Source organism: Chiloscyllium plagiosum, unplaced genomic scaffold (genome assembly GCF_037043375.1).
Source record: "Chiloscyllium plagiosum isolate Xiang-an unplaced genomic scaffold, Cpla_swu_hap1 HiC_scaffold_13, whole genome shotgun sequence".
Taxonomy (NCBI): Eukaryota; Metazoa; Chordata; class Chondrichthyes; order Orectolobiformes; family Hemiscylliidae; genus Chiloscyllium; species Chiloscyllium plagiosum.
In genome coordinates, this window is record NW_028270151.1 from 7,859,531 (window position 1) to 7,886,332 (window position 26,802).

Consider the following 26,802-nt stretch of genomic DNA (forward strand, 5'->3'; position numbering starts at 1 on the left):
ATCAAAGTGTTGTATGCAGATTGCCCATGATGGTTCTGGAATGGAGCTATTCAATATTTAAGGAGGACTGGGAGAAATGGACACTGCAGATGCTGGCGATCAGAGCCGAAGTGTGTGGTACTGGAAAAGCACAGCCAGTCAGGCAGCATCCCAGGAGCAGGAGAATCGGTGTTCCAGGCATGAGCTCTTCATCAGGGATGAGGACGACTGCCTCGCAGCACTGTGGGTGCACCTACATCACATGGATTACAGCAGTTCAAAGAGGTGACTCCTCCTCAAGGACAATTAGTGATGAGCTACAGAAGACTAGATGACAGTGGATAAAAATTTTGTGCAAAACAAGATCTGTATAATCAAGTATATCCCATGACGCAGTGCTACAGCAGCGTTGAGCAAGGCATAAACATCAAAGAAGGTGATTTCAGTCTCTCCTGTAGCATGCTGCCTGTCAAACAATGAAATATTCAGGCATGTAAGGAATGCCCAGGTATCAAGTCTTCCTCCTTGAACACATACACCTGGATTGCCTTCCGTATTGACATGCACCTCAATTCATCACTGAGATTAATTGCACTGGCTCTCCCGCATTTCCAACTGAGGTGGAAAGGAGTGATCCAATTACTTTTGGATAATGAATTTTGTGGTCACAACACTGATATTAAATTGATCTGAGAACTATGTCTGTCACAACCTACCCGCTACAGCACAGCTCGCTCAGACCTACGTAAGTGCTGCACTGTACTACCATATTTCGTGAGAACATAACATTATTTGTCAAACTCAGAACAGCAGAAGATTAATATCAACACACTGCAGCTAACTGTATGGCTGCAGCACCACCCACGTAATTATCTCATGAATTAGTTTTTTTGCTTAAAGAGCAGATGTCACGATAGTGAAGTGCCATTAAAAAGCAGATGAATTTTGCGTTCCCCTCGGAGAGAGAAGCATTACAACTCGGAAAAAGCCAAACACTAAAGGCTTCACAGTTGGGTATAAAAGGGGATTGATGCAAATGTGGTGCACACTCAACTCAAACCCAATAGTTTCCCCCAAACATATCCCTGAACAACAAGCCATTTACATGTCTGGTATTGGCCAGCTGTGCACCTTGGTTTCATTCACTTGCAGGACATGGCTGTCGTTTGCTTATTACCCATCCTTAGTTGCCCCTTGAGAGAAGGGGGTAGTGAACTACCTTCTTGAACCACTGCTGTAGGTTGACCCACAAAGCCCTTAGGGAGGGAATTCCTGAATTTTCACCCAGCGACAGTGAAGGAATAATGACATTTTTCTACGATGTTGGTGTACCAGTGTTGGACTAGGGTGGATAAAATTAAAAATCACATGACACCAGGTTATAGTCCAACAGGTTTATTTGGAAGCAGTAGCATTCGCAGCGCTGCTCCTGTGCTCCAAAAGCTTGTACTTCCAAATAAATCCCCTGTTAGACTATAACCTGATATATTTCCAAGGCAGGATGGTGAGTGGTTTGGAGGGGAGCTTGCAGGGGGTGGCGTTTCCAATGTACTCGATACATTTAAAGGGCATAGACAGCAAACAAACACTTATGATTGAGAGAGAAAATGAACGTGGGCAGAGGCAAGTGTCAGACTGAGTACACAAAGTGGAAATGAGTTTGTGTAACTTTATTTCACATTGTGTGAAAGATGATTGAGATTTGTGTGAGTGATTGCAAAACGTAAGTGTTTCCTTTATGTATAAATATTGAATAAAGTAAATTGATGCTGTAGTCTTCTGACTATTTAGCAAGTCAACTAAGATAGCCAGAAGCTAAGATAATTGATATCATCATAACTCTCGATGTAATCTCCTTAACCTTGTGGTGTTGCATTGCGCAAAGTAGTTCAGATTATGGACAAGATGTGACACTTCCTTTGCTACAAAACAAGAAAAATAAAAGCATGCTTCACAAACAACAAAACTTCTTAAAGAAAGTAACACTGAATAAAAAAGCACAGCCAAGTGTTCTCTGAAAAGGGCAGATGAACACACCATATGCTGAGCAGGAAACTGCAGACAATGGAAAGTAGATCATTGTATAAACTGAATGGGAAAGGCTGCATAAACCGAACAGGGGAAGTTACAGGAAAGGGAACAGGGAATGCTGGACACAGGAGGGAAAGAGGACAATCGCACAAAATCTGCGAAAATGCAGCGGAAAGGGAAGGAATGCTGTAGATAACGGACAAGGCCATACAGAAAAGGAAGAGAAGTGAACACTGTACAAAAGCAACGTGGAAAACTGCATAAACAGCGAGGGAAGATGGCGAAAAGGAGATGGTAGAGAGGAGCAGAAAAGGACAGGGCATGCTGCTGGGAACAGGGGATAGAAAATGCTGCCAGGACAGGGAATGCTGCGCAAGTAGGGAACCAGGAATGCTGCAAGAACAAGGAACAGAGAAAGTGCAGATGATACATAAGAGGGAAGGAGAACATAACCATGAGAAGGGAACATGTGCAAGCACCTGTGAATTCATTCCATCAATACCTTGGAAGAACCAAAATGTCGTCCAAATGAACAAAGGGCATGTCATTCAACTGGAATAGAAGACTTTGCCAAATACACAACTCTCCATCGCATTGATAAATCTCACATTACGCAAGGAATAGGTTCAAAACAAGTCCTAGACATGAAAGGAGCATTTGAAGTAAGAATTGGTCATCCAGAATTGAGTGACCCAGGTACAAAGTAATATTCTCTGGCATCATTCGAAAAGGAAGCTATGATAGTCTTGCGAAAAGACACTCCTTAACATTCTGAACAAAACAAATTCATTTCAAGGGCAACTCGATGAGGCAGCAACAATGAAAATGTGTGCCTTACGGAAGGCCCTAGTGGTACAATGGTAGCATCCCTACCACTGAGCCAAGAGGCCAGGTTCAAGTCCCACCTGTTCCAGAGGGGAGGGTGGCATAACCTCTCTGAAAGAGTTGATGAGAAAACAGTCTATTTTTTCTTAAGCAGAACTGCAAGCTTGAGCCTAGAGCGAAGAATATTGACATCCCAACAGGGAAGACACAATTCCAAAGGAGGGAGAACTACATAAAGATCATCTCTAGATAACAGGAGAAAGTGAGGACTGCAGATGCCGGAGAGTCAGAGTCGAAAGGTGTGGTGCTGGAAAAGCACAGCAGGTCAGACAGCATCCGAGGAGCAGGAGAGTTGAGGTTTCGAGCATATTTCTGACGAAGGGCTTGTGCCTGAAATGTCCACTCTCCTGCTCCTCGGATGCTGCCTGACCTGCTGTGCTGTTCCCACATCTCTAGACAGGAGCCTGAAAACGAGCCCACAGACAAACTAGATTACAGACAATAAAGGGAAATTTACCCAGAATACTTTCAACGCAACAGTTTTACAAACATGAGAACACTGCTAATCACTGTTATTAATGCATTTTGTCAATGTGACTAAAATCTCCACTGCATCTTTTTAAAGAAGAACTAATTTCAGGCTGCCAATTCTGCACAGCAATAAATTGTTTGAAAAAAGTAACACTCACAATTGCTAACAGAACAGCACTCCTTCGTATCCTGTGAAATAGCAGGTTAGAAGTCTTATGTTTGCTCATTACACATTTCAGATTTAGATTTGAGTTGTACAGCACACAAGAGGCCCTTTGGCCCATCGAACCTGCATGGATGAACAGCTACTGTACATTCTTATTACTGTGGCGCAAATTTGGACAGTTCACATTAAAAGGAAAGGCCAGCAAACAGTTGGCACTAAAATGACGACCTATAAACAAAATGAGAGAGTTTTCTCTGAAGTCGAAGTGGGAAGAGCAGGAACTCCTGATCAGATAATAGAACCATAAGATGTAGGACCATAAGGCCCACCAGGTCTGTTTGGCCATTCAATAAGATTGTAGCTGAACTGATCATCCTCAACTCCACCTTCCTGCCTTTCCCTCATAACCCTTGAGTCTCTTACTGATTATGAAGATGTTTATCTCAGCCTCGAATATACTTAACAACTCAGCCCCAACAGCACTCTGCGGTAAAGAATTTCACAGACTTGTTATTGTCCCAGACGAAATGTCTCCTGATCTCAGTCTGAAATGGGTGACCCCCTTACTCAGGGATAATGCTCTCTGGTGCTAGACTCTCCCACAAAAGGAAATAACCTTTCTGCATAGGGTCAAAGAGATGTACAGCATGGAAACAGACTCTTCAGTCCAACTCATCCATGCTGACCAGATATCCTAAATTAATCTAGTCCCATTTGTCAGCACTTTTCCCATATTCCTCTAAATCCTTCCTGTTCATGTTCCCATTCAGATGCCTTTTAAATGTTGTAACTGTACCAGCCTCCACATACCACCCTCTGGGTGAAAACGTTGTCCCTCAGGTCCCTTTTAATTTTTTCCTCTCAAACCTATGTCCTCTAGGTTTGAACACCCCCACCCTGGGAAAAAGACCTTGATTATTCACCCTATCAAAGTCCCTCATAATTTTATACATCTCTATAAGGTCACCCTTCAGCCTCCAATGTTCCAGGGAAAAAAGCCCCAGCCTATTCAGCCTCTTTCTATATCTCAAAGCCTCCAATCCTGGCAATATCCTTGTAAATCTTTTTTTGCATCCTTTCAGGTTTGACAACATCCTTCCTATAGCAGGAAGACCAAAACCGAACACTGTATTGCAAAAGTTGCCTAACCAATGTCCTTTACAGCTGCAACATGACCTCCCAACGTCTACACTAAATGCATGGACCAAAAGAGGAAAGCATACCAAACACTTCCTTCACTATCCTGTCTAGCTGTGATTCCACTTTCAAGGAGCTATGAGCCTGCACTTCAAGATCTTTGTTCAGCAGTAGTCCTCAAGACCTTACCATTAAGTGTACAAGTCCTGCCCTGAATTGCCCTACCAAAATGTACAGTGTCAAATCCGCAAGGGATCTTCCAGGTTTCAGTAAGTTTGTCTTTCAGTCTTCTAACCTCCAATAAGTACAGGCCTAACCTACTCAACCTCTCCTCATAAGAAACTCCCTTCATACCCAGGATCAACCTTGAGAACCTTTTCCGGTCTGTCTCCAACACAACACTGTCTTTGCTTTGGTAAGGGGAACAAAACTGTTTAGAGTAATCCAGCTGTGGTCTCACCAGTACCTTCTATAGTTTTCTCAAAACCTCCCTATGTTTATACTCCATTCCCTTTGAAACCAGGCCAGCATTCCATTTGCCTTCCTAATGTCTGGATCAGTGGTGCTGGAAGAGCACAGCAATTCAGGCAGCATCCGAGGACAGGCAAAATCGACGTTTCGGGCAAAAGCCCTTTCCTGATGAAGGGCTTTTGCCCGAAACGTCGATTTTGCCTGTCCTCGGATGCTGCCTGAATTGCTGTGCTCTTCCAGCACCACTGATCCAGAATCTGGTTTCCAGCATCTGCAGTCATTGTTTTTACCTCTGCCTTCCTAATGTACCCACTGAATGTCGATATTAGCTTTTTTGTGACTGATGCATGCACATTCTTGAATTACCCAAATTTCCTGTTCCTACAGTTAGGTCATTCAGCATAAATCACTGCTGACAGCTATAAAGATTTCTCCCAACAAAGCCAGGCACCAATGGAACTGTTTTCACAAAAGGTGACAACGTTGCTTTCCAAGAATTGTATTCTTCTGAATGTGTAAAAGGATCACAATACCAAGAAACACAACTTGCTGCTTCAGTTCATTGTGCTGTGATGTGGTGGGATGTTAATGGGAAAATACTATTCAGAAGCTCTGCAAATACACTGCCAATAGAATAAAAACGTTGTGCCTACTTGCGGCACAGAGATTGCATCCCCACCCGTGGACCAGGAAGTCTGCATTCAAGTCCCACCTCCTCCACATCTCTGCACAGGCTGATTAGGAAAATAATAGAATAAAAAAGCTGACGGTATGCTGTGCCCCAACAGTAGTAAAGTATCAGTTTCCTATCATTGCCTGTCTTTTGGACAGTACATCTTGTTAGAGGGAGTAAAGGATAAGTTGTTCATCAAGAAAGCAGATCAAACACTCAGGCGTCGAGAAAGTTACTGAGTAAAATTACTATCTGGAAAATATTTGGGTTCCAGGTAGCTCTTCAATAACACAATGGTTATGTTCTAGTGCAACCCCACGTCATAGAAAAATTAGGCTTTAAAAACAGCACTTAAAGTGTTGGCAACGTAATAATGTTACAGACAACATAGCTTTTAAAAGTTTGATTTAGAAACAGTGTCCCCAGTTCATCAATTGCGGTGTAGCGAATTTGCATGAACAACTGACGTGTTAAAGAAGGGTGGCCTGTACAACAAACAAGGTCAGGACTTATACAATTACTGCTAGGGCCTTGGGTAGTGTTGTAGAGTAGAGGGACCTAGGGATGCAGGTACATAATTCTTTGAAGTTTGCATCACATATAGACAGGGTGGTTAAAAAGGCATTTAGCACACTTGCCTTCAGTGCTCAGTCCTTTTGAGTATAGGAGTTGGGAAATCATGTTCAGGTTGTATAGGACATTGGTGAGTTTTGAGAAGATTACTAGCTCAGGTTGAGGTTTTGGATGTAGGTTTGCTTGCTGAGCTTGAAGGTTCATTTCCAGACCTACTATGTAACATCTTCAGTGGGCCTCAGGCGAAGCACTGCTGAAAATTCCTGCTTTCTATTGATATGTTTGGGTTTCTTTGGGTTGGTGATGTCATTTCCTGTGGTGATGTTACTTCCTGTACAGGACATTGGTGAGGCCTCCTCTGGAGTACTGTGTCCAGTTCTGGTCCCTTTGTTACAGGAAGGATATTATCAAACTGGAGAGAGTTCAGAAGAGATTTACCATGTCGGGTATGGGAGGATTGAGTTATACAGAAAGGCTGAATAGTCTGGGATTTTCTTTCATTGGACCATAGGAGGTTGAGGGGTGACCTGATAGACTTTTAGAAAATCATGAGAAGTATAGATAGGGTTAGTGGTCAGTGTCCTTTCCCTAGGATGGGGGATTTCCAGACTAGGGGGCTCATTTTTAAGGTGACAGGAGAGAGATCTAAAAAAGACATGGGGGCAAATCTTTTTCAGAGAGTGTGGAATGAACTTTCTGAGGAAGTGGTGGATTTAGGGTGTAGGTTTGCTCACTGAGCTGTAGGTTTGATATCCAGACGTTTCATTACCTGGCTCGGTAACATCATCAGTGGCGACCTCCAAGTGAAGCGAAGCTGTTGTCGCCTGCTTTCTATTTATATGTTTGTCCTGGATGGGGTTCCTGGGGTTTGTGGTGATGTCATATCCTGTTGGTTTTCTGAGGGGTTGATAGATGGCATCTAGATCTACGTGTTTGTTTATGGCGTTGTGGTTGGAGTGCCAGGCCTCTAGGAATTCTCTGGCATTTCTTTGCTTAGCCTGTCCCAGGATAGATGTGTTGTCCCAGTCGAAATGGTGGGTTTTTTTATCCGTGTGCAGGGCTACGAGGGAGAGAGGGTGGTGTATTTTTGTGGCTAGCTGGTGTTCGTGTATCCTGGTGGCTAACTTTCTTCCTGTTTGTCCTACGTAGTGTTTGTGGACATCCAGGACAAACATATAAATAGAAAGCAGGAGACAACAGCTTCACTTCACTTGGAGGTCGCCATGATGATGTTACCTAGCCAGGTAATGAAACGTCTGGATATCAAACCTACAGCTCAGTGAGCAAACCTACACCCTAAACCTCAACCTGAGCTACAAACCTTCACAAACCTTGCAAAAAAGAAGTGGTGGATGTGGGTATAATTATAATGTTTAAAAGACATTTGGAGAAGTTCATGAATAGGAAAGGTTTGGAGGGATATGGACCAGGAGTAGGCAGGTGGGACGAGTTTAGTTTGGGAATATGCTCGGCATGGACTGGTTGGATCCAAGGGTCTGTTTCCCTACTAGATGAAACTATGACTCTTACTCTGGGACAGACATCCTTGGGCAAATAGCCATTCTTCATGTATGATACCAGGTAGTGAGACCAATCTCAACTGACAGACTGTTGTTGCTAATCCAACAGTAAAGCACATCACAACTAACACTGATCCTATCGTAAGTGTGAAGCTAGAGGGGGGAAGAGAACTAGGAACATGCTTTGCATAATTTTGTTTCCAGAATTATGCATTACTACCGCACATCTCTGAAACCAAAAAGAACTTTCAATCCGAGAGTATTTATAGGGTTGGAAATGATTCAACAGTTACATACCACCACTTGCATGTAATTAAACACATTTAATATGTAATTTACATTCAAAATTCTGGAATGTTACCATTCTCAAGATTAAACTGCTTGAAGCAGGAAGAACGAACATGGGTTGCCTTTACTCAGCTGACAACTTCAGCACCACAATCGATTCTAATGCCACAAATGTTCCTTCTCCATGGATAATAAAACACCAAATACCAAACACACCGTTATTTTGTATTTTATGCTGTTTACCTATTATTTACTTATCTATGCCGGTATTGCTCGCAAGACAAAGCTTTTCACTGTGTCTCGGTACACGTGACACTAAATTCAATCCAATTCAATACAGTAAGCTTAGCAATATTCCAGACCATTCGGGAAGGTCATGACCTAATGGTATTATCACCAGAGTATTAGTCCAGAAACTCAGCTAATGTCTTGGGGACCTGAGTTCAAATCTTGCCAGTTGGTGGAATTTGTAATTCAATTAAAAAGTCTGGAGTTAAAAATATGCTGATGACCACAGGATCAATGTCAGGGAAAAACACACCTCACTAATGTCCTTCAGGGAAGGAAATGTGGCCTACACGTGGCACCATCATTGCAGCTGATGCTCAACTGCCCTCTGGGCATTTAGCAATGGGCTGGAAATGCTGACCTAACCAATGCTGCCCACACCCTGTGGATGAAGACGACAAAAGTTGTAGCGTATTAGGCTCACTGTTTTTAAATTGAAACAAACTCAGAGAGTGCTGGAGAAACTCAGAAGATCTGGACAGCATCTGTGGAGAGAGAGAGAGAGATAGAAACAGTTACGGTTGAAAGTTTGGTATGACTTTGCAGAATTGAAAGGTGTTGGAAAATAGTGTTTTTAAAAAATATTTTTGACAGAGGCAGAGGAGCAGCAAGAAGGCAGGTAGTACAGGAGGCTGGCGCACAAGTCTAGGGGGATTCTAAATAGTGGAGAGCAAAAGACATGTAAAACAAAAGGTGTGAATTAAGGTGTGCAAGTGAGAGAATTGATCCTTTTTACGAAGTGCAAAGTAAGCAAGACACAAACAAGATGAGGCTGAGGGGGACAAATGAGAGAATGTAAGAAAATTAGAGAACTGACATAATGCAGCCAGTTTCAGTAGTTATTAATTCAATATTGATACCTCAACGCAGCTCGAAGGGCTGAATGGCCTACCCCTACTCCTAGTTTCCATGTTTAATTGGCAACACAAGTGTCTCCAGTGGCCCAAGGGGCAGGAGGTCCACAGGACATGTCATCATCCCTGCCTCCCCCGATGAAGGAGCAGCGCTCTGAAAGCTAGTGCTTCCAAATCAACCCGTTGGACTATAACCTGGTGTTGAGTGATTTTTAACTTTATACACCCCAGTCCAACACTGGCATCACCAAATCTTGAGAGGAATAGATGGATTAGAGTGTGAGAATCACTTCCCCAGGGCAGACATATTTGAAACCAGAGGGGATGAGGTAAAGGTGGGGCATAAGTGGTTTAGAGAAGATCTGAGGAATAATGTTTTTTCACGCCCCCCCCCCCCGCAATCCTGGGTGGTGGTAAAAATATGGAACATGCCCCCGAGGGGGTATGGAGCCTTGAACACGCTCCCTGAGGGGGCGGTGGGGCCTGGAACATGCTCCCTGAGGGGGCGGTGAGGCCGGGAACACGCTCCCTGAGGGGGCGGTGGGGCCCGGAACACGCTCCCTGAGGGGGCGGTGGGGCCCGGAACACGCTCCCTGAGGGGGCGGTGGGGCCGGGAACACGCTCCCTGAGGGGGCGGTGGGGCCGGGAACACGCTCCCTGAGGGGGCGGTGGGGCCCGGAACACGCTCCCCGAGGGGACGGTGGGGCCGGGAACACGCTCCCCGAGGGGGCGGTGGGGCCCGGAACACGCTCCCCGAGGGGGCGATGGGGCCCGGAACACGCTCCCTGAGGGGGCGGTGGGGCCCGGAACACGCTCTCTGAGGGGGCGGTGGGGCCCGGAACACGCTCCCTGAGGGGGCGGTGGGGCCCGGAACACGCTCCCTGAGGGGGCGGTGAGGCCCGGAACATGCTTCCTGAGGGCATGGTGGGGCCTGGAACACGCTCCCTGAGAGGGGGCTGGGGCCTGGAACACGCTCCCTGAGGGGATGGTGGGGTCTGGAACATGCTCCCTGAGGGGGTGGTGGGGCCTGGAACACGCTCCCTGAGGGGGTGGTGGGGCCTGGAACACGCTCCCTGAGGGGGCGGTGGGGCCTGGAACATGCTTCCTGAGGGCATGGTGGGGCCTGGAACACGCTCCCTTAGAGGGGGCTGGGGCCTGGAACACGCTCCCTGAGGGGATGGTGGGGTCTGGAACATACTCCCTGAGGGGGCGGTGGGGCCTGGAACACGCTCCCTGAGAGAATGGTGGGGCCTGTAACACGCTCCCTGAGGGGGCGGTGGGGCCTGGAACATGCTCCCTGAGGGGGCGGTGGGGCCTGGAACACGCTCCCTGAGAGAATGGTGGGGCCTGGTGCTCTCAACATTGCAGCAGCATCTGGACATGGCCTTGAAATGCCAGGGCAGAGTAGGCTATGGGCCAAAGGCAGGGAAATGGGTTCAGCGTAGTTTGGTGGTTGTTGGTTAGGCATTGATATGGTGGGCTGAAGGGCCTGTTTCTATGCTGTGATGACTCTGTGCTCTATGACTACATATCCAAAAGTTCCTCACTTCCATTTTCCTTGTTAGCGGAGTAAATAGTGAATTGCAGGAAGTCACTCATAAAAATACTATTCTTTTCCAGGAGTAGCATGTAAGGGGAATAGTATGATTCATTACATTTCATTGCCATCTTTCAAGAGTTAACAGAAAGATGGTTGTCATGGTTACATTATTGGGTTAAAGCTAAATCTGGCTCTCATTGGATCATGATTAGAGTCACAGAGTCATAGAGATGTACAGTACGGAAACAGACCCTTTGGCCAAACCCATCCAGGCTGACCAGATATCCTAAATTAATCTCATCCCATTTGCCAGCATGTGGCCCATATCCCTCCAACCTCTTTCTATTCATATACCCATCCAGATGCCTTTTAAATGCTGTAATTGTACCAGCCTCTACCATTTCTTCTGGCAGCTCAGTTCATACACACACCACCCTCTGTGTGAAAATGTTGCCCCTTAGGGAATTAATGGAGGCTGGTACAATTTCAACATTTAAAAGGCATCTGGATTAGGGTGTAGGTTTACTCGCTGAGCTGTAGGTTTGATATCCAGACGTTTCATTACCTGGCTAGGTAACATCATCAGTGGCGACCTCCAAGTGAAGCCTTTTCTGGCTTGAGGTGTTTTTATCAGCGGTTTATATTGGAGACATTTTGGCAGTACCTGTTTTCTTAAACATTCATGCAGGAAGTACAGTTGTTAGAGGGTCGAACTGTCTCGGATGGCATTCCTTTCCCATCTTCGGACCAGTTGTAGAGTTTTGCGCCCATAGGTTTTCGCAAGGTTTGTAGCTCAGGTGGAGGTTTAGGGTGTAGGTTTGCTCACTGAGCTGTAGGTTTGATATCCAGATGTTTCATTACCTGGATAGCTTCACTTGGAGGTTGCCACTGATGATGTTACCTAGCCAGGTAATGAAACGTCTGGATATCAAACCTACAGCTCAGCGAGCAAACCTACACCCTAAACCTCAACCTGAGCTACAAACCTTCACGAACCTTGCGAGGCATCTGGATGGGTATAGAAATAGGAAGGGTTCAGAGGGATATGGGCTGGGTGCTGGCAAATGGGACTTAATCAAATTGGGTCAAGATTAAAGCGGTGCTGGAAAAGCACAGCAGGTCAGGCAGCATCAGAGGAGCAGGAAAAGTGATGCTTCGGGCAAAAGCCCTTCATTAGGAACATTTCCTGCTCCTCGGATGCTGCCTGACCTGCTCTCCTTTTCCAGCACCACTCTAATCTGGACTCTGATCTCTAGCATTTGCAGTACCCACTTCTGCCTAGATCAGATTAGGTGTCTGGTCGGCATGCACGAGTTTTCTCATTCATTCACGGGATGAGGGTGTCACGGGCTAGTCCTGCATTTATTGCCCATCCCTAATAGTCCATAGGGCTGCTAAGAGTCAACCACATTGCTATGAGTCTGAAGTCACATTTGTTTACTCATTGATGGGTTGAGGAATCGTTGGCTAGACCAGCAACTGTTGTCCATCCCTAATTGCCCAGTGGGCAGTTAAAAGTCAACCCCATTACTGTGAGTCTGAAGTCACATGTTGGCCAGACCAGGTAAGGATGGCAGTTTCCTTCTTTCAAGGACATTAGTGAGTCAGATGGGTTTTTCCGACAATTGACAATGGTTTTGTGGTCATCATTAGACTTTGGGAGGATTTCAGTCTGGATCCCCCAGAACATTGCCTGGGTCTCTGGGTGAACAGTTCAGTGATAATACCATGAGGCCATCACCTTCCTTATGTTGGACAGAAGAGTCTGATTCTGTGCTGTATGACTCCTGCATGCTCCATCTTCAGCATATATACCAACCTCTTCCCAACCACCATCAGCTCTGAAAGGTCACTGGACCCAAAACTCGGTTTCTCTCTCCACAGATGCTGCCAGACCTGCTGAGTTTCTCTGGCAATTTCTGTTTTTGTTTCTGATTTCCAGCAACCAGAGTTCTTGTTTTATTTTGGTACAGGGAGGAGGCTGAAGAATGGGCTTGAGCAACACATCAGCCATGACCGAATGGTGGGGCAGACTCAATGGGCCAAATGGCCTAATTATGCACCTATGCCTGATGGTCTCAGTTTCAGTAACACAATCAGGGAGATAGATTGGTCAGAACACTGTACAATTGCCTACTCTTCTTCAAAACAATGCTTTGCAACCTTTTTTGTCCACTTGAGAAGGAAGATCTGATTTAACATCTCAGGCAAAAGGTATCATTTGTACTTCTAATAAGTATTAAGGTCACTACGTTTCAACAATGGAGTTCCATGTCATATGATAAGAAAAACTTTGTTTTTAGATCATTGTGTTAGATTCTAAAAGGATGTAATAGATTAACTTACTTCAAGAAGATGACAGACTGTTTTTTTCAGGGAAAGCATGTTTTATAGTTCTAAAGAAAGCAAGCTTTGAGAGTATCCATCTCAAATTATCCAACCCACGTTGTATGGAACAACAAGGAATGAATCTTGATTGAAAATAAACAATACTGACAATACAAAATAAAGGCAGTCACTTCCTGTTTTCAGATATCAACAAAATCTGGCGTTTTCCCAAGGAAAGAACCAAAGGATTTGCCAAGCTGGAGAAACTTGCTACAAACATAATCATACAAACATAATCATTGACCTTCAGTTGAAGCTATTTAGAGCGCTTCCATACAAAGTGTAGCTGAACCATGAGTTTAAAGAAATAGGTCCATTTGTCACCTGGCATTACATAAGAACTAGGAGGAAGAGTAGGCCATTTGGCCCCTCGAGCCTACTCCACCATTCAATAACATCATGGCTGACCTTTTTGTGGACTCAGCTCCACTTACCCGCCCTCTCACCATCATCCTTAATTCCTTTATTGTTCAAAAGTCTGTCTATCTTTGCCTTAAAAACGTTCAATGGGGGTAGCATCAGCTGCTTCTCTGGGCAGGGAATTCCACAGATTCACAACCCTTTGGGTGAGGTAGTTCCTCCTCAACTCAGCCCTAGATCTGCTCCCCCTTATGTTGAGGCTATCCCCCTGGTTAGTTTCACCTGCCAGTGGAAACAACCCCTCTGCTTCTATCTTACCTATTCCCTTCATAATTTTGTATGTTTCAATAAGATTCCCCCTCATTCTTCTAAATTCCAATGAGTATAGTCCCAGACTATTCAATCACTCCTCATAAGCCAAACCTCTCAACTACAGAATCAAGCTAGTGGACCTCCTCTGCACACCCTCCAGAGCCAGTGAATCCTTTCTCAAGTAAGGAGAACAAAACTACACAGTACTGCCGGTGTAGCCTCACCAGCACCCTGTACAGCTACAGCATAATCTCCTTGTTTTTAAATTCCATCCTTCTAGCAATGAAGGACAATATTCCATTCGCCTTCTTAATTAGCTGCAAGCCAACGTTTTGCAATTCATGCACAAGGACACCCAGGTCCCTCTGCACAGCAGCATGCTGCAAGTTTTCACCATTTAAATAATAGTCCGTTTTGGTGTTATTCCTACCAAAGTGGATGTCCTTACATTTACCGACATTGTACTCCATCTGCCAGACTTTTGCCCACTCACTTAACCTACCTGTATCCCTCTGCAGACTTTGTGTCCCGTGCATACTTGTTCTACCACACTCATCTAAGTGTCATTGACACAGCGAACTTTGACACAGAACACTTAGTCCCCAACTCCAAATCATCCAAGTAAATTGGAAGCAATTGCAGTCCCAGCACTGATCCCTGAGGCACGCCTCTAGACTGATGTCAACCAGAAAAACACATTACTTAGCCAATCTTTAATATCCTTCAGTCTCCAGAACAGCCAGAGGTAATGTCACGGCAGGAGTGTAATATCCTGTTTCTATGCTATAATAGCCTACAATTTTATGGGTAGTGTAACAGTTTTTAATGTATTATTTTGTCACAATCTTCGCAGTTTAATAGATTGATGTTAATACTGTGCAAACAAACCGACACCAATAGACCCAATAAATCCATTCGAGTTCATTATAAAGAGCAGCTTGGGTTTGTAAGTAGGGGCTAATGCAAAAAGTCATCTCATTCCAGGTAGAAAAGACCACATTAGCTGTGCTGTTGGTGTTTACCCTCCCTGTCACATAAAACGGAACATAATGTAGTCATGTCCTCTACCTCATACTTAGTAATTCTTGGAGATTTTTGAAACAATGTTTCCAGCATAGGAACAGCAGTAGGCCAGTCAGCCCCGTGAGTCTGCTCCGACATTTAATAAGATCATGGCTGATCCACGGCCCAACTTCCTCCTTTGACCCAAAACGTTAACTTAGATTTCTCTACGCAGATGCTCCCAGACCTGCTGAGCTTTTCCAGCAATTTTTGTTTTTATACGTAACTCCAACGTTTGCATGGGCCCTTGCCCCTTGATAATCTTGCGAAATAAAAGTTTGTCTGGGTCAAATTTAAATTTAACAAATGAAATATCACCAACTGCCATTCGAAGAAGAGAGTTCCTAAGCTCCACTCCTCTGTGTGTGTGGAAGTGCTTCCAAATATATTTCCTGATTGGTCTGGAGTATGCTGCTAATTCTGGAATCTCCAACCAGTGGAAACACATTATCTTATCCCCCTGTCTTTCCCTGGTAATATCCTGAATACCTCGATTAGATCACCCCTTAATCTTCTAAATTCTAGAGAATAAGGGGTTTCCTCCGGGTGCTCCGGTTTCCTCCCACAGTCCAAAGATGTGCAAGTCAGGTGAATTGGCCATGCTAAATTACCCGTAGCGTTAGGTAAGGGGTAAATGTAGGGGTATGGGTGGGTTGCGCTTTGGCGGGTCAGTGTGGACTTGTTGGGCCGAAGGGGCTGTTTCCACACTGTAACGTAATCTAATCTAATCTAAGACCCTAATTTGTTGAACCTATCCTCATTACTTAGAGTCATATAGCACAGAAACAGACTTTTCAGCCCATCTCATTCTCTGCTGTACCTTTTCGAGTTGAACAACATCCTCCTGTAGTTCTGGTATTACCCTTGTGACCTTGTGTTGAACTCCCTTTGGGGTCAAAACATCCTTCCTAAGGTGTGGGGCCCAGATCTGCTCACAGTACTCCGTGATTTAACTAGGGTTTTGTATAACTGCAGGATCAAATAAAACAGAATCCCTACAGCATGAATATAGGCCCTTTGACCCAACAAGTCCACACTTTGAAGAGTAACCCACCCAAACCCATTCCCATACCCTATCATCCTATATTTACCCCTGACTAATGCACCTAACCTACACATCCCTGAACATTGTGGGCAATTTAGCATGGCTAATTCACCTGACCTGCACATTTTTGGACCGTGGGAGGAAACCCACTCAGACACGGGGAGAATGTGCAAACTCCACACAGACAGTCACCCGAAGCGGGAATTGAACCTGGGTCTCTGGTGCTGTGAGGCAGCAGTGCTAACCACTGAGCCACTGTGTCACCTTGCATCTGTATTCTTATACTCCAGCCCTTTAGATATGAAGGCTGGCATTCCATTAGCTTTCTTGAGGATTTTCTGCACCTGTTTGTGACACTTTAAAGAGTTAAACATCTGAACCAAGTCTCTCCAAATACTAGCAATATTTGGCTGTCAGCACGCGGCGATCACTAACCTGATGTGAAGCCACGTGAGCATCTGGGTGGTCCCGCCTCCGAAGACCCAGACGGTGAAGAATACAATGAGCAGCGTTGTGGTGAACATCATCTGCTTGGGTTTTGAGTCGGTGTCCCGGATTGCCAGGGCAAATGCAATGGCACCTCGTAGCCCTTGTGGAAGAAATAGCCCCATTATTACCTCAAAGCACAGATACCTTCACAGGCAGAAACAGCAGCTGACAGACAATGTGCTATGGCAGTGCCTGGAAAAGCACGTGGTGGCACCAAATCCTTGTTAGTTACAGATTCTCACAGCTAACACATCACCCAAACTGGTTCATGTTGCTTTACCCTCATTGCAAATCACTTGTTTGAGCAGTCATTAAAATTGAGTTAAAAAGCACACAATACCAGGTTATAGTCCAACAGGTTTATTTGGAAGCACTAGCTCCTTCACAACCACCTGACGAAGGAGCAGTGCTCCAAAAGCTAGTGTTCCAAATAAACCTGTTGGACTAAAACCCGGTGTTGTGAGATTTTTAACTTTGTCCACCTCAGTCCAACACCAGCACCTCCACATCATTAAAACTGAGACCAGCTCAGACATAGAGACCTGTTGAGAGCCAAAGACGTTCCCATCCTGGAACAAATTCACTGTATTTCAGAAAATACGGCCACAACCTCCCTTGAAGCCAAAGAAACCAGCATCCACATGCATTTAAATAATCTGACACAGGTGGGTGCAAAGTAAATGGCGATGCCTCAAAGTCTCAGAAACAGAAATGAACCATGATTTGTGTTTGCATGTGTGTGAGTGATTTGTGTTTGCGTGTGTGTGAGTGTGTGCGAGTGTGTACGTGAGTGTGTGTGAGATAATGTTTGTGTGCATGTATGTGTGTCTGTGAGAGTGTGTGACAGAGTTTGTGTGTGAGAGTACACGACAGTGTGTCAGTATGAGTTTGTACGTGAATGCATGGGTGAGAGTTTGTGTGTGAGTGAATCTGAGAGTGAAGGTGAAAGTTTGCTTATGTGTGCGAAAGAGTAAGTGAGAGAGTGTGCATGTGTGCGAATGTGAGAGTGAGACAGAGTTTGAGGTATGTGAGTTTGTGTGAATTTGTGTGTGTTTGTGAGAGTATGAAAATAAATGAGTATGTGTTTCACAATGTGTGAGTAAGAGAGAGAGAGAGATTGTGTTGTGAGCACGTCCGTGTGAAAATATGAGAGCGTGTGTGTGTGTGCATTTGAGTGTGAGAATATGAGTGTGTATATGTGACTGTGAATGTGTAATTTTGTATGTGTGCGTGCATTAGAGAGTGCATGGATGTAGGTGTGTGTGTGTAAGAATAAGAGTTTGTGTGAGAGTGTGAGAGTGAGAGTGAGAGTTTGTGTATGTGACAGTGTGTGTATGTGGGGCTGTTCAGGATGGGATATTAAATCTGATGGTGAATGGAATATCACCATCTAGTGATAAGCAATGTATACCTCACACAACCTGACAGGAGAGTCAAATCGCTGCTCCTTCAGAAATGCAAAGCCTATTTGAAATCTGACAGGTCCTTCCTAATACAGGATAAGCAGAGTACAGCAAACCATGCTCCCTTTCTCACAGCAGTAGCTGCTGTATTCTGAAGTGAAATATCCAGGCCAGCCAGCCACTTTGATAGCTCCTGTCAAAGGGTACTTACATAAAGTAATTGTGAGGTTAGAGTGCCAGGTGGTAAGGTTTCAGTGAGTAGGGTTTGAGTGAGCTAAGTAGGTAGGGTGCAGGTAAGTGATGGAGTATATGAAGTAGGTTGGAAGGTCAGGTTTAGCTGGATGGTACCAGCGTGTCGAGTGCTGGGTGCCATTGAGTAGACAGCTGTTAGGTCCTGGCAGTGAAGGAGTGTGTCCAGTCTAAGGTGGAGAGGGGTTGTCAGGTCAGAATTTAGGGACTCCAAATGTTGGGAATTTGGGAAGTGTTGCTTTAATAGATATTCAAGGGTTGAACAAAGTTTTTAACATCGGACCTTTCCCGAGTAGCTATTTACGTAATTGCAGTGGAATCCTTTGAACTGTCCAATTTAAATGGGTTCTTTTAGAGGGTTCTAGGAGTAGGAAAACTGACAGTGGCATCTACAATTCCCTGGGCATCTGCTTTGTGCAATATTCCGCAGGGTCTCTGTCCACAACACCCAGCAATGCTGCAGTAATGACTGTCCGACCATCAGAAAGTGTGGGTCTTGGTTTCTATGGAGCTGACTCCTTCCAGTTTTATTTATGCAAACTGCACGGTTAGTTTTACAGTTCCATTCCGAGTCAGAGGGAATGTGAGTCTGAGAGTGAGTCTGAGAGTGAGAGTGTGAGTTTGTGTATGTGACAGTGTGCGAGTGCTTCAGGGACTGTGTGTGTGTATGTGGGGCTGTTCAGGATGGGATATTAAATCTGATGATGAATGGAATATCACCATTCTGAACTCCTGCAGTTCTAACAACTCGAAGACACCAGTACAAGCTCTTTGGTTTAAAAGACCCACAGAATACAGACCACTTTCTCCTGGACTTGTTCCCCTCAACTGACCTGGGGGGGGGGGGGGGGAGAGAGAGACTTGGCTCCTCCTCTAGGAAAGGTTATTCCTCTTTCGGAACTAATGCTCTTGTGCTCTATATAAGTACAAGTTGCTGTTGATAGGCGTTTGGCATTGACACTCCCTGGTGAGTAAAGAGATGGCATTGGTGTGTCTCCCCTAATAAATTTTGTACCCTCCCTGCCAGCCCAGATACACAGTGCTGACTGTTCCCAGATCTCCCCTGATAATGGGCAGCATGGATGGAGGAGGGGTGTGTACAAGAATGTACAAAAATATACAGAGAGTTTAACCTGCATCCTTTGGTGAACAAGATGAGTGAATGAAGAATTTGCAGCGGCCAATTGTATGTAGCAAGTTCTGATAATGACCTGATGATGGTCGAAGGATCAAAATTGGAGGGCCCTCTTGTCCATCCCCCTGGTCTGGGAGGCCTGGGCTCAAGTCCCAATACAGCAGTGTACAATAACATCTCTGAACAGGTTGATGAGAAAAATAGAGCAAAATTGGCCAAGACAATTTTTTCAGGGGAATGCAAACAGGGCCTTGACTCAGTCACTAGCAGGGGCGCATTCCCTCAGTATCCCACTGGAGTGGTAACCTGGATTACACTCCTGATTCTCAGGCACTGGATTTGGCCCATAACCTCGTGACTCAGCTATTAACTGAGCTGTGATGGTCCGTGTGAACACAGCCGCAGTTAAAGAGTGTGGAGGACTGGCTACTCCGACGGTGAAATTATATTCAAGTCACAAAAATTTAAACCCGCGCTCTGCAGCAATTTCGGAAAGCACAGGGAAGTACGCTCCATCCTCCAACTCCGGGACACTAATCTGGCCATTTTATTCCTTGGACTCACAACACAGCCAATGACTGTGCACGAGGTTCCAGGCAGATTGCAAAACCTGAAACAACATCTAAACCTTTTAACAGTCATGATTATATGGTCCATTGTACTTCATTGAGACAAATGGGTCCCACTTAAACCACAGATTGCAGTCTGCTCAGAAGGGGATGATCTGAATATATTACCATCTGCCAGCATTCACATATGCATCCGTCTAAATTTAGGTCCAAGCTACAGGTGGATGCTGGGTTAGCTCCCACTCTTCAGAGGTTTATCGATTCTCGCTCATTGTTTCTCTGAGCTAGTCCTACTAGGTTACTCTGAGAACAGCCATTAGATCCTACAACTGTTGAACACTTAAGATTTCAAGTTTTGCCTGTAGTCATTTCCAACTGAAAGGGGGAAAAGGACAGTAGGGAGTTACTGATAATCACAAATATGTACTTACAATTAGAAGATGTGAACATCTTCTTTAAAAAAATTGGGCCAGCATTCATTGCCCATCCCTATTTGCTCAGAGGGCAGTTAAAAGTCAACCATGTTGCTGTGGGTCTGGAGTCACATGTAAGCCAGAGCCACTGTTATTGTTGGAATCCTAATTCCAGATTTTTTGTTATTGAATTCAAATGCCAGCATCTGCCATAGTGGATTTCCAACCCGGATTCCCAGATGATTAGCTAGATCTCTATATCACTTCTCCCATAAGATATGATTGGATACAATAATAATGTGCAGTAGTTTGATTATGATTGGATAATGTAGTCAATATACTAATCTATAATGTAAACTACATGAACATTGTTGGATAGAGGTATGGGTAAGTGTGTAACCTTTCGACTGGAAACTGTTGTCTGTAGAGAGTGTATAAACCCATTGTTTTTGTAGCAAAGTTTGAGTTGCGTTCCATCTTTGATGCATGCATGAATAAAAGTTTAAACAAAGAATTTGGAGTCTCGTCAGGTCTGAAAGAGGGAGTAAAGGGTTAAATCACCCTTTCAACAATGTTTGCTGAAGGTACAGTGATTGCAATTGACTATTTATATCTTCATAAACATTCTTCCATTTTCTAAATAAAGTTTGAAGTATGGCAGATGGACTATTGCATGCCAAGTGCACTATAGCGTGGGGAAATGTAAGGGAATCTACAGTGGGAGGATAAACAGGGAACAGTAGCAGGGACTCAATGGAGAAGCACTGAAGCTCAGGCAATAGGTTCAACACCAGGTTGGACATAACAGCTCTGTGGGTCAGCGTGGATGAGTTGGAACGAAGGGTCTGTTTCTGTGCTGTACATCTCTGTGACGTGCACACATACATGCACACATGCCTTCAGACACATGTGCATGTGCATATACATCTGCATGTGCACACACACACACACATTCACACACACATGTATATATACACACAAGTACATATACCATCATTACCTTCTTTGGAAATTACAGATCCAAAGCATTGCTACATCTCTTTATGGAAGAGAGTTGTTGGGTTCATGTATTGAGGCTGCAAGAAGCTGGTGTGACATGTATGGCAAAATAAAACACAGTTTGGGAAACAGGTGGGACCAGGATTAAGGCAAGAGGCTATTAACATTGTGTCCATGGGGTTTGGTGGAGGTAAATGGATGGGAGCAAATCAATGGTACTAAATAAATTTGACAAGGTCAGTAGGAAGGATGAAAAGAGAGAGGAGCAGTAAAAGGTTAACAAAATGCATACAAGGCCAAATACAGTTCAGAAAACCAGAATGTGACCTTCATATCTTCACACAAATTCTACAGCGCTGGAAAAAATACAATAACATACATTTATACAGGAGCTCAACAGTGAAAAACATGCCAAGGTGCTGTACATTATCAGATTAGATGTAGACTATAATAATTCAAACATGGCCTCACCATCCAGGGGAGAATATGCTTACCTGCAAACATCATCATGTGCTGGAAATTCCAAGGGATTTTTCTTCTACGTCGCAGGTTGAGTAGGAATGACAGAGGATAGATGTTGCAAGCCCGTGCCACAAAGATGGCAATCTGTTGATATAATGTTAAGGAAAGTAGCAAACTGATTGACCGACGCTTGCTGATGTCCCCCTTGGGGTTGCTCTGTCTCCTGCTGATCACCTTTAAATACACTTCATTTCTTTTCAGACCATTTCTTGTATTCCCTTGTGGGATGTGGACTTAGTGCTTTTAAGACATTAGCTACATGGAAGTTAATGGTTGTGACACAAAAATACTGAATATAAGCACACATTTGAAAGCATTTTAAAGATAAAACCCTGAAAGAAAAGATATTCTGGTGGAAATACGAAGAATAGATGTTACGGGAATCCAGAAATTTGAAGAATTGCAAAGATTAATCATAGGAAGTGCTGAGAGTAAGTATAAGCAATGGTAAGTACAATGTAACCCCATTTAATCAGGACCTTATATCCAATGCTATCCATACAAGTGGTCACAGGCAACAGTTCTGTTTATATGTCGATTTGATCCGTCAATATTCAAAGGTGGCTGGTGTTCTTGCTCGCTGTCAGGGACGGTTTTTGTACCAACAGGTGTCATCATGGAAACCACAGCAGCGACATAAGCCCTGAAGAAGGGCTTATGCCCGAAACGTCGATTCTCCTGTTCCCTGGATGCTGCCTGACCTGCTGCGCTTTTCCAGCAACACATTTTCAGCATATACTGACCTCCACAATCTTCTGTGGCAGTGAATTCCATAGGTTCTCCTCTCTCTAGCTGAAGAAGTTTCTCCTTATTGCCGTTCTAAAAGGTCTTCCCTTTACTCTAAGGCTGTGCCCTCGGGTCCGAAACTCTTCTGCTAATGAAAATATCTTTCCAATGTCCACTCTGACCAGGCCATTCAATATTGTCTAAGTTTCAATTAGGCTCCCCCCCATTCTTCTAAACTCCATCGAGTATAGACCCAGAGTCCTCAAACATTCCTTATATGTTAAGCAAATGCATTAAGAGAGTTTGTTCTCAGTGAGTTACCTGCATAAAACAAACCTCCCTTTGCAACGTTACGTGGAACAAAGAGTATTATAAACTCTGAGTCATGACTGTCACTAGGGTACCATCCTGAATTGAAAAGGACTTAAAATATTGAGCAAGGGGTTTCTCATGCTAGATGTGACTGGACTCTGGGTTTGATAGGTAGCTTGCAATATGCTTATTCCAGGAAAACTCTTTTCAAAACTGCACGACTCGGCCATCTGCTCCAACTGAGTAAACATAAGGCAGGAACCGGAGACTCTCAACGACTCATCACAGCTGTTAGTGTCAACAGCTCAATTCAGAGAGGACCAGGATCATTGCCCCGTTTGACCCTTATGCCAGGACAGACTGTTTTTATTTTGCATCAGTTTCAGTTGGGAGAAAATGAGAAGTTCTCTCAAACTGCTCAAAAACGGACTGTTGGCACTGAAATGACTGGATGTCCCAAGGAGGTTTGGGTCATTCCACTGACCAAGAAGAACTACACTGAATGAGGTGGAGGTGCCGGTGTTGGACTGGGGTGGACAAAATCAGAAGTCACATGACACTGGGTTATAGTCCAACAGGCGTATTTTAAATCTCTCACCATCACACTGTTGTCTCACCCTGATAAGGATGGTCATTGATTCACCCTGGTCAGAGCTTAGATAAAAATGATTCATATTCAGATAGGAGGGCAGGAACTTTACATTAAGGTTAGTAAACCTACTGCGAATCCTCTTACAAGGATGCCTTCCTTGATGAAGCTCTCTTCCTCCCTCTTTTCCAAAGCCCCTCCCCCAAGACCCTCCTCCCTACCTTTTACCTTAGCCTGCTGGACACACTTTCCTCATTCCTGAAGAAGGGCTTATGCCCGAAACGTCGATTCTCCTGTTCCCTGGATGCTGCCTGACCTGCTGCGCTTTTCCAGCAACACATTCTCAGCTCTGATCTCCAGCATCTGCAGCCCTCACGTTCTCCTCATTAGGGTTAGTAAAGCCAATCTGAGGGTTATTTTCTGCCAATTCAGCAGATGTCTCATTATAAAATCTTTACTGTACTAAAACAGACACTTCTAATCATACGCAACACAGTTACTTGTGAGATTAGACAAACATTAAAGCTCGTTAAAATGGAACTCCAATTCTTAAATTGAAAAGGATTTGTAATTTCCAAAGGCTGTTGTTACAGAGTGCAATCAGGAACGTAGAAACTGATGGCTGAAAGTGGCAAAGTGTCCTTTTGGTTGAGTTTCGCAGAGGAGTGCTCTCCGAGAGGCTGGATCTGAGAGTACCCACCCCATCCCATTATCTATCTAGCCCATCTCCTGGTGCATGAAGTGAGTCACCATTACAGGGATATCTCAGTCTTGGCACCGGTGCCCCCTTTGACATTGTACACCTGAAGAAGCTCCGTCAGTCCGGTGCTACCCCTGCACAGCTCCTCATGTTTGCCCCAGACGAGACAGAAAAGGGGAATTTGATGTCTCACTTTGTGGGCAGAGTCTGGAGGACAGTTTGATGCAGAGGCAGGATACTCATTCCCTCAGAGCAAGCACTGGAGGCTACAACACTGGACCATGCCAGTCTGATCCCAGATTGTCATCCTTGTCAGTGAGATCTCAGGGGGATGGGATGGGATGGGATGGGATGGGATGGGATGGGATGGGATGGGATGGGATGGGGTGGGATGGGATGGGATGGGGTGGGGTGGGGTGGGAAGGGAAGGGAAGGGAAGGGAAGGGAAGGGAAGGGAAGGGAAGGGAAGGGTTGGCCTTTATTGTTGGTGCACTTGAATGAGTACAGTGAAAAGTTTGTAATGTTGCCTCTTGGTGCCATTTTAGGTACAGGTGTTGTTACAGAATTGAATGAGTAAAAGAAAGGCTACCATGGGAACACAGAGTTTGGATAGTGCAGAATGAGGATATAAAGTATCTCTAAAGTCCTCAAGTTCTAGTCCTTTTCCACTGAGTCTGTGCTCACCGGGCTTCAGAACACGAGGGCATGCTGCCTCCACACGCTGACCTCCGTTGCGGATTTGTGCCCTTGGCCAGCCCGTGCTCTCTGCTCCCACTTCCTGCTCTGGCTGCAACTCACTTCCGGGACTCATCCCGCGTTCGCTCTGCTGCCGCTCTGAGCTGGTCTCTTTAAGAAGCAAGAGGAAAAGAAACAAAAAAAAGCAGAAAAGGAGCTGGCGAGCAGAGGAACTCCAGCTGGAGTGGCTTACCCTCCTGCTATCTTAACTGGAAACCTGAGTAATGTGCAGCAATGCAGGAAGGAGGCCTATGGCCTTTCTAACTACTCCTGTCTTGTCTCTGATGCCTCACACTACCTCTCCCCTTGCACCCACCTCCTACCAAAGCTCATGCTCTACCACTCTCACTGCTGCCACTAACATTGTCCCTCACGCACTCTCACCTATCCCTAACCCTCCACGCCACTAACCGTGTGTGCCCTCTGTCTGCCCACTTCCTCACTCAGGACACCTTCCACCTACACCAACAATAACATCTGTCCCATCCACTTTCACCTCCTTTCATTTCTCTCATTCAGGAGGAAATCCGCTCCCAGCAGGAGACACAGAGTCCAGATGAATAGTCATTAATATCCCTATCACTGCATATTAATGAGATGGGTTACAGAGTCATAGAGATGGACAGCATGGAAACAGACCCTTTGGTCCAACATGTCCATGCTGACCAGATATCCTAAATTAATCTAGTTCCATTTGCTAGCATTTGTCCCATATCCCACTAAATCCTCCCTATTCATATACTCATTCAGATGCCTTTTAAATGTTGTAATTGTATTAGCCTCCACCACCTTCACTGGCAGCTCATTCCAAACATGCACCACTTTTCTTTATGAAATAATTGCCCCTTACATCCCTTCTAAATCTTTCCCCTCTCACCTTATATCTATGCACTCTAGTTTTGGACTCCACTACCCTGGGGAAAAGATGTTGACTATTCACCCTATCCATGCCCCTCATAATTTTGTAAACCTCTACAAGGTCACCCCTCAGCCTCCAACAATCCAGGGAAATCAACCCCAGCCTATTCAGCCTCTCCCTCAACCCTGGCAACATCCTTAGGGAGAGGCTGAACAGGCTGGGGCTGTTTTCACTGGAGTGTCGGAGGCTGAGGGGTGACCTTATAGTGGTTTACAAAATTACGAGGAGCATGGATAAGATAAATAGACAAAGTCTTTTCCCTGGGGTCGGGGAGTCCAGAACTAGAGGGCATTGGTTTAGGGTGAGAGGGGAAAGATATAAAAGAGACCTACGGGACAACATTTTCACACAGAGGGTGATACATGTATGGAATGAGCTGCCAGAGGATGTGGTGGAGGCTGGTACAATTGCAACATTTAAAAGGCATTTGGATGGGTATATGAATAGGAAGGGTTTGGAGGGATATGGGCCGGATGCTGGCAGGTAAGACTAGATTGGGTTGGGATATCTGGTCGGCATGGACGGGTTGAACCGAAGAGTCTGTTTCCATGCTGTACATCTCTATGACTATGACTATGAAACCCTTCCAAGTTTAACAATATCGTTCCTATAGCAGGGAGACCAGATTTGAACCTGTATTCCAAAAGTGGCCTAACCAATGTCCTGTACAGCTGCAACATGGCATCCCAACTCCGATTCTAAATGCATTGACCAAGAAAGGCAAGCCTGCCAAACGCCTTCTTCACTGTGTTATGGACCAGATCAGACCCCCTCAAAACATTTCAAGAAGTTAACTTTGCTTGTTGTTTTAAGTGGGTCTAAGTGGATATTCCAGGAAAGATGCAGCTGGTCAAACCACTTAGTTTTAAACAAAACAGAATTTATTTACAAAATTACCAAATGAAACACAAGCAAAAGAGAAGAGAATACCGAATAACTGAACCTATCTGAAAACCCAACAGTTTATACCAACTTAATGATGCTGCTCCCAATACTTGC

The 26,802-nt window shown here is 44.8% G+C and overlaps 1 protein-coding gene across 4 annotated transcripts in view; it reads right to left on the minus strand.

Annotated features, from left to right (window-relative positions):
• LOC122555670 (sodium/hydrogen exchanger 9-like) overlaps positions 1-26,802 on the minus strand; it is a 482,562-nt gene that overhangs the window by 186,397 nt on the left and 269,363 nt on the right. For all 4 annotated transcript variants that reach the window (XM_087993313.1, XM_087993316.1, XM_087993315.1 and 1 more), the window contains 2 exons: positions 21,795-21,906; positions 16,479-16,632 (listed from right to left, as the gene is read on the minus strand). In XM_087993313.1, coding sequence (XP_087849439.1) covers positions 16,479-16,632; positions 21,795-21,906 — 266 coding nt within the window. The remainder of the gene's footprint in view (positions 1-16,478; positions 16,633-21,794; positions 21,907-26,802) is intronic.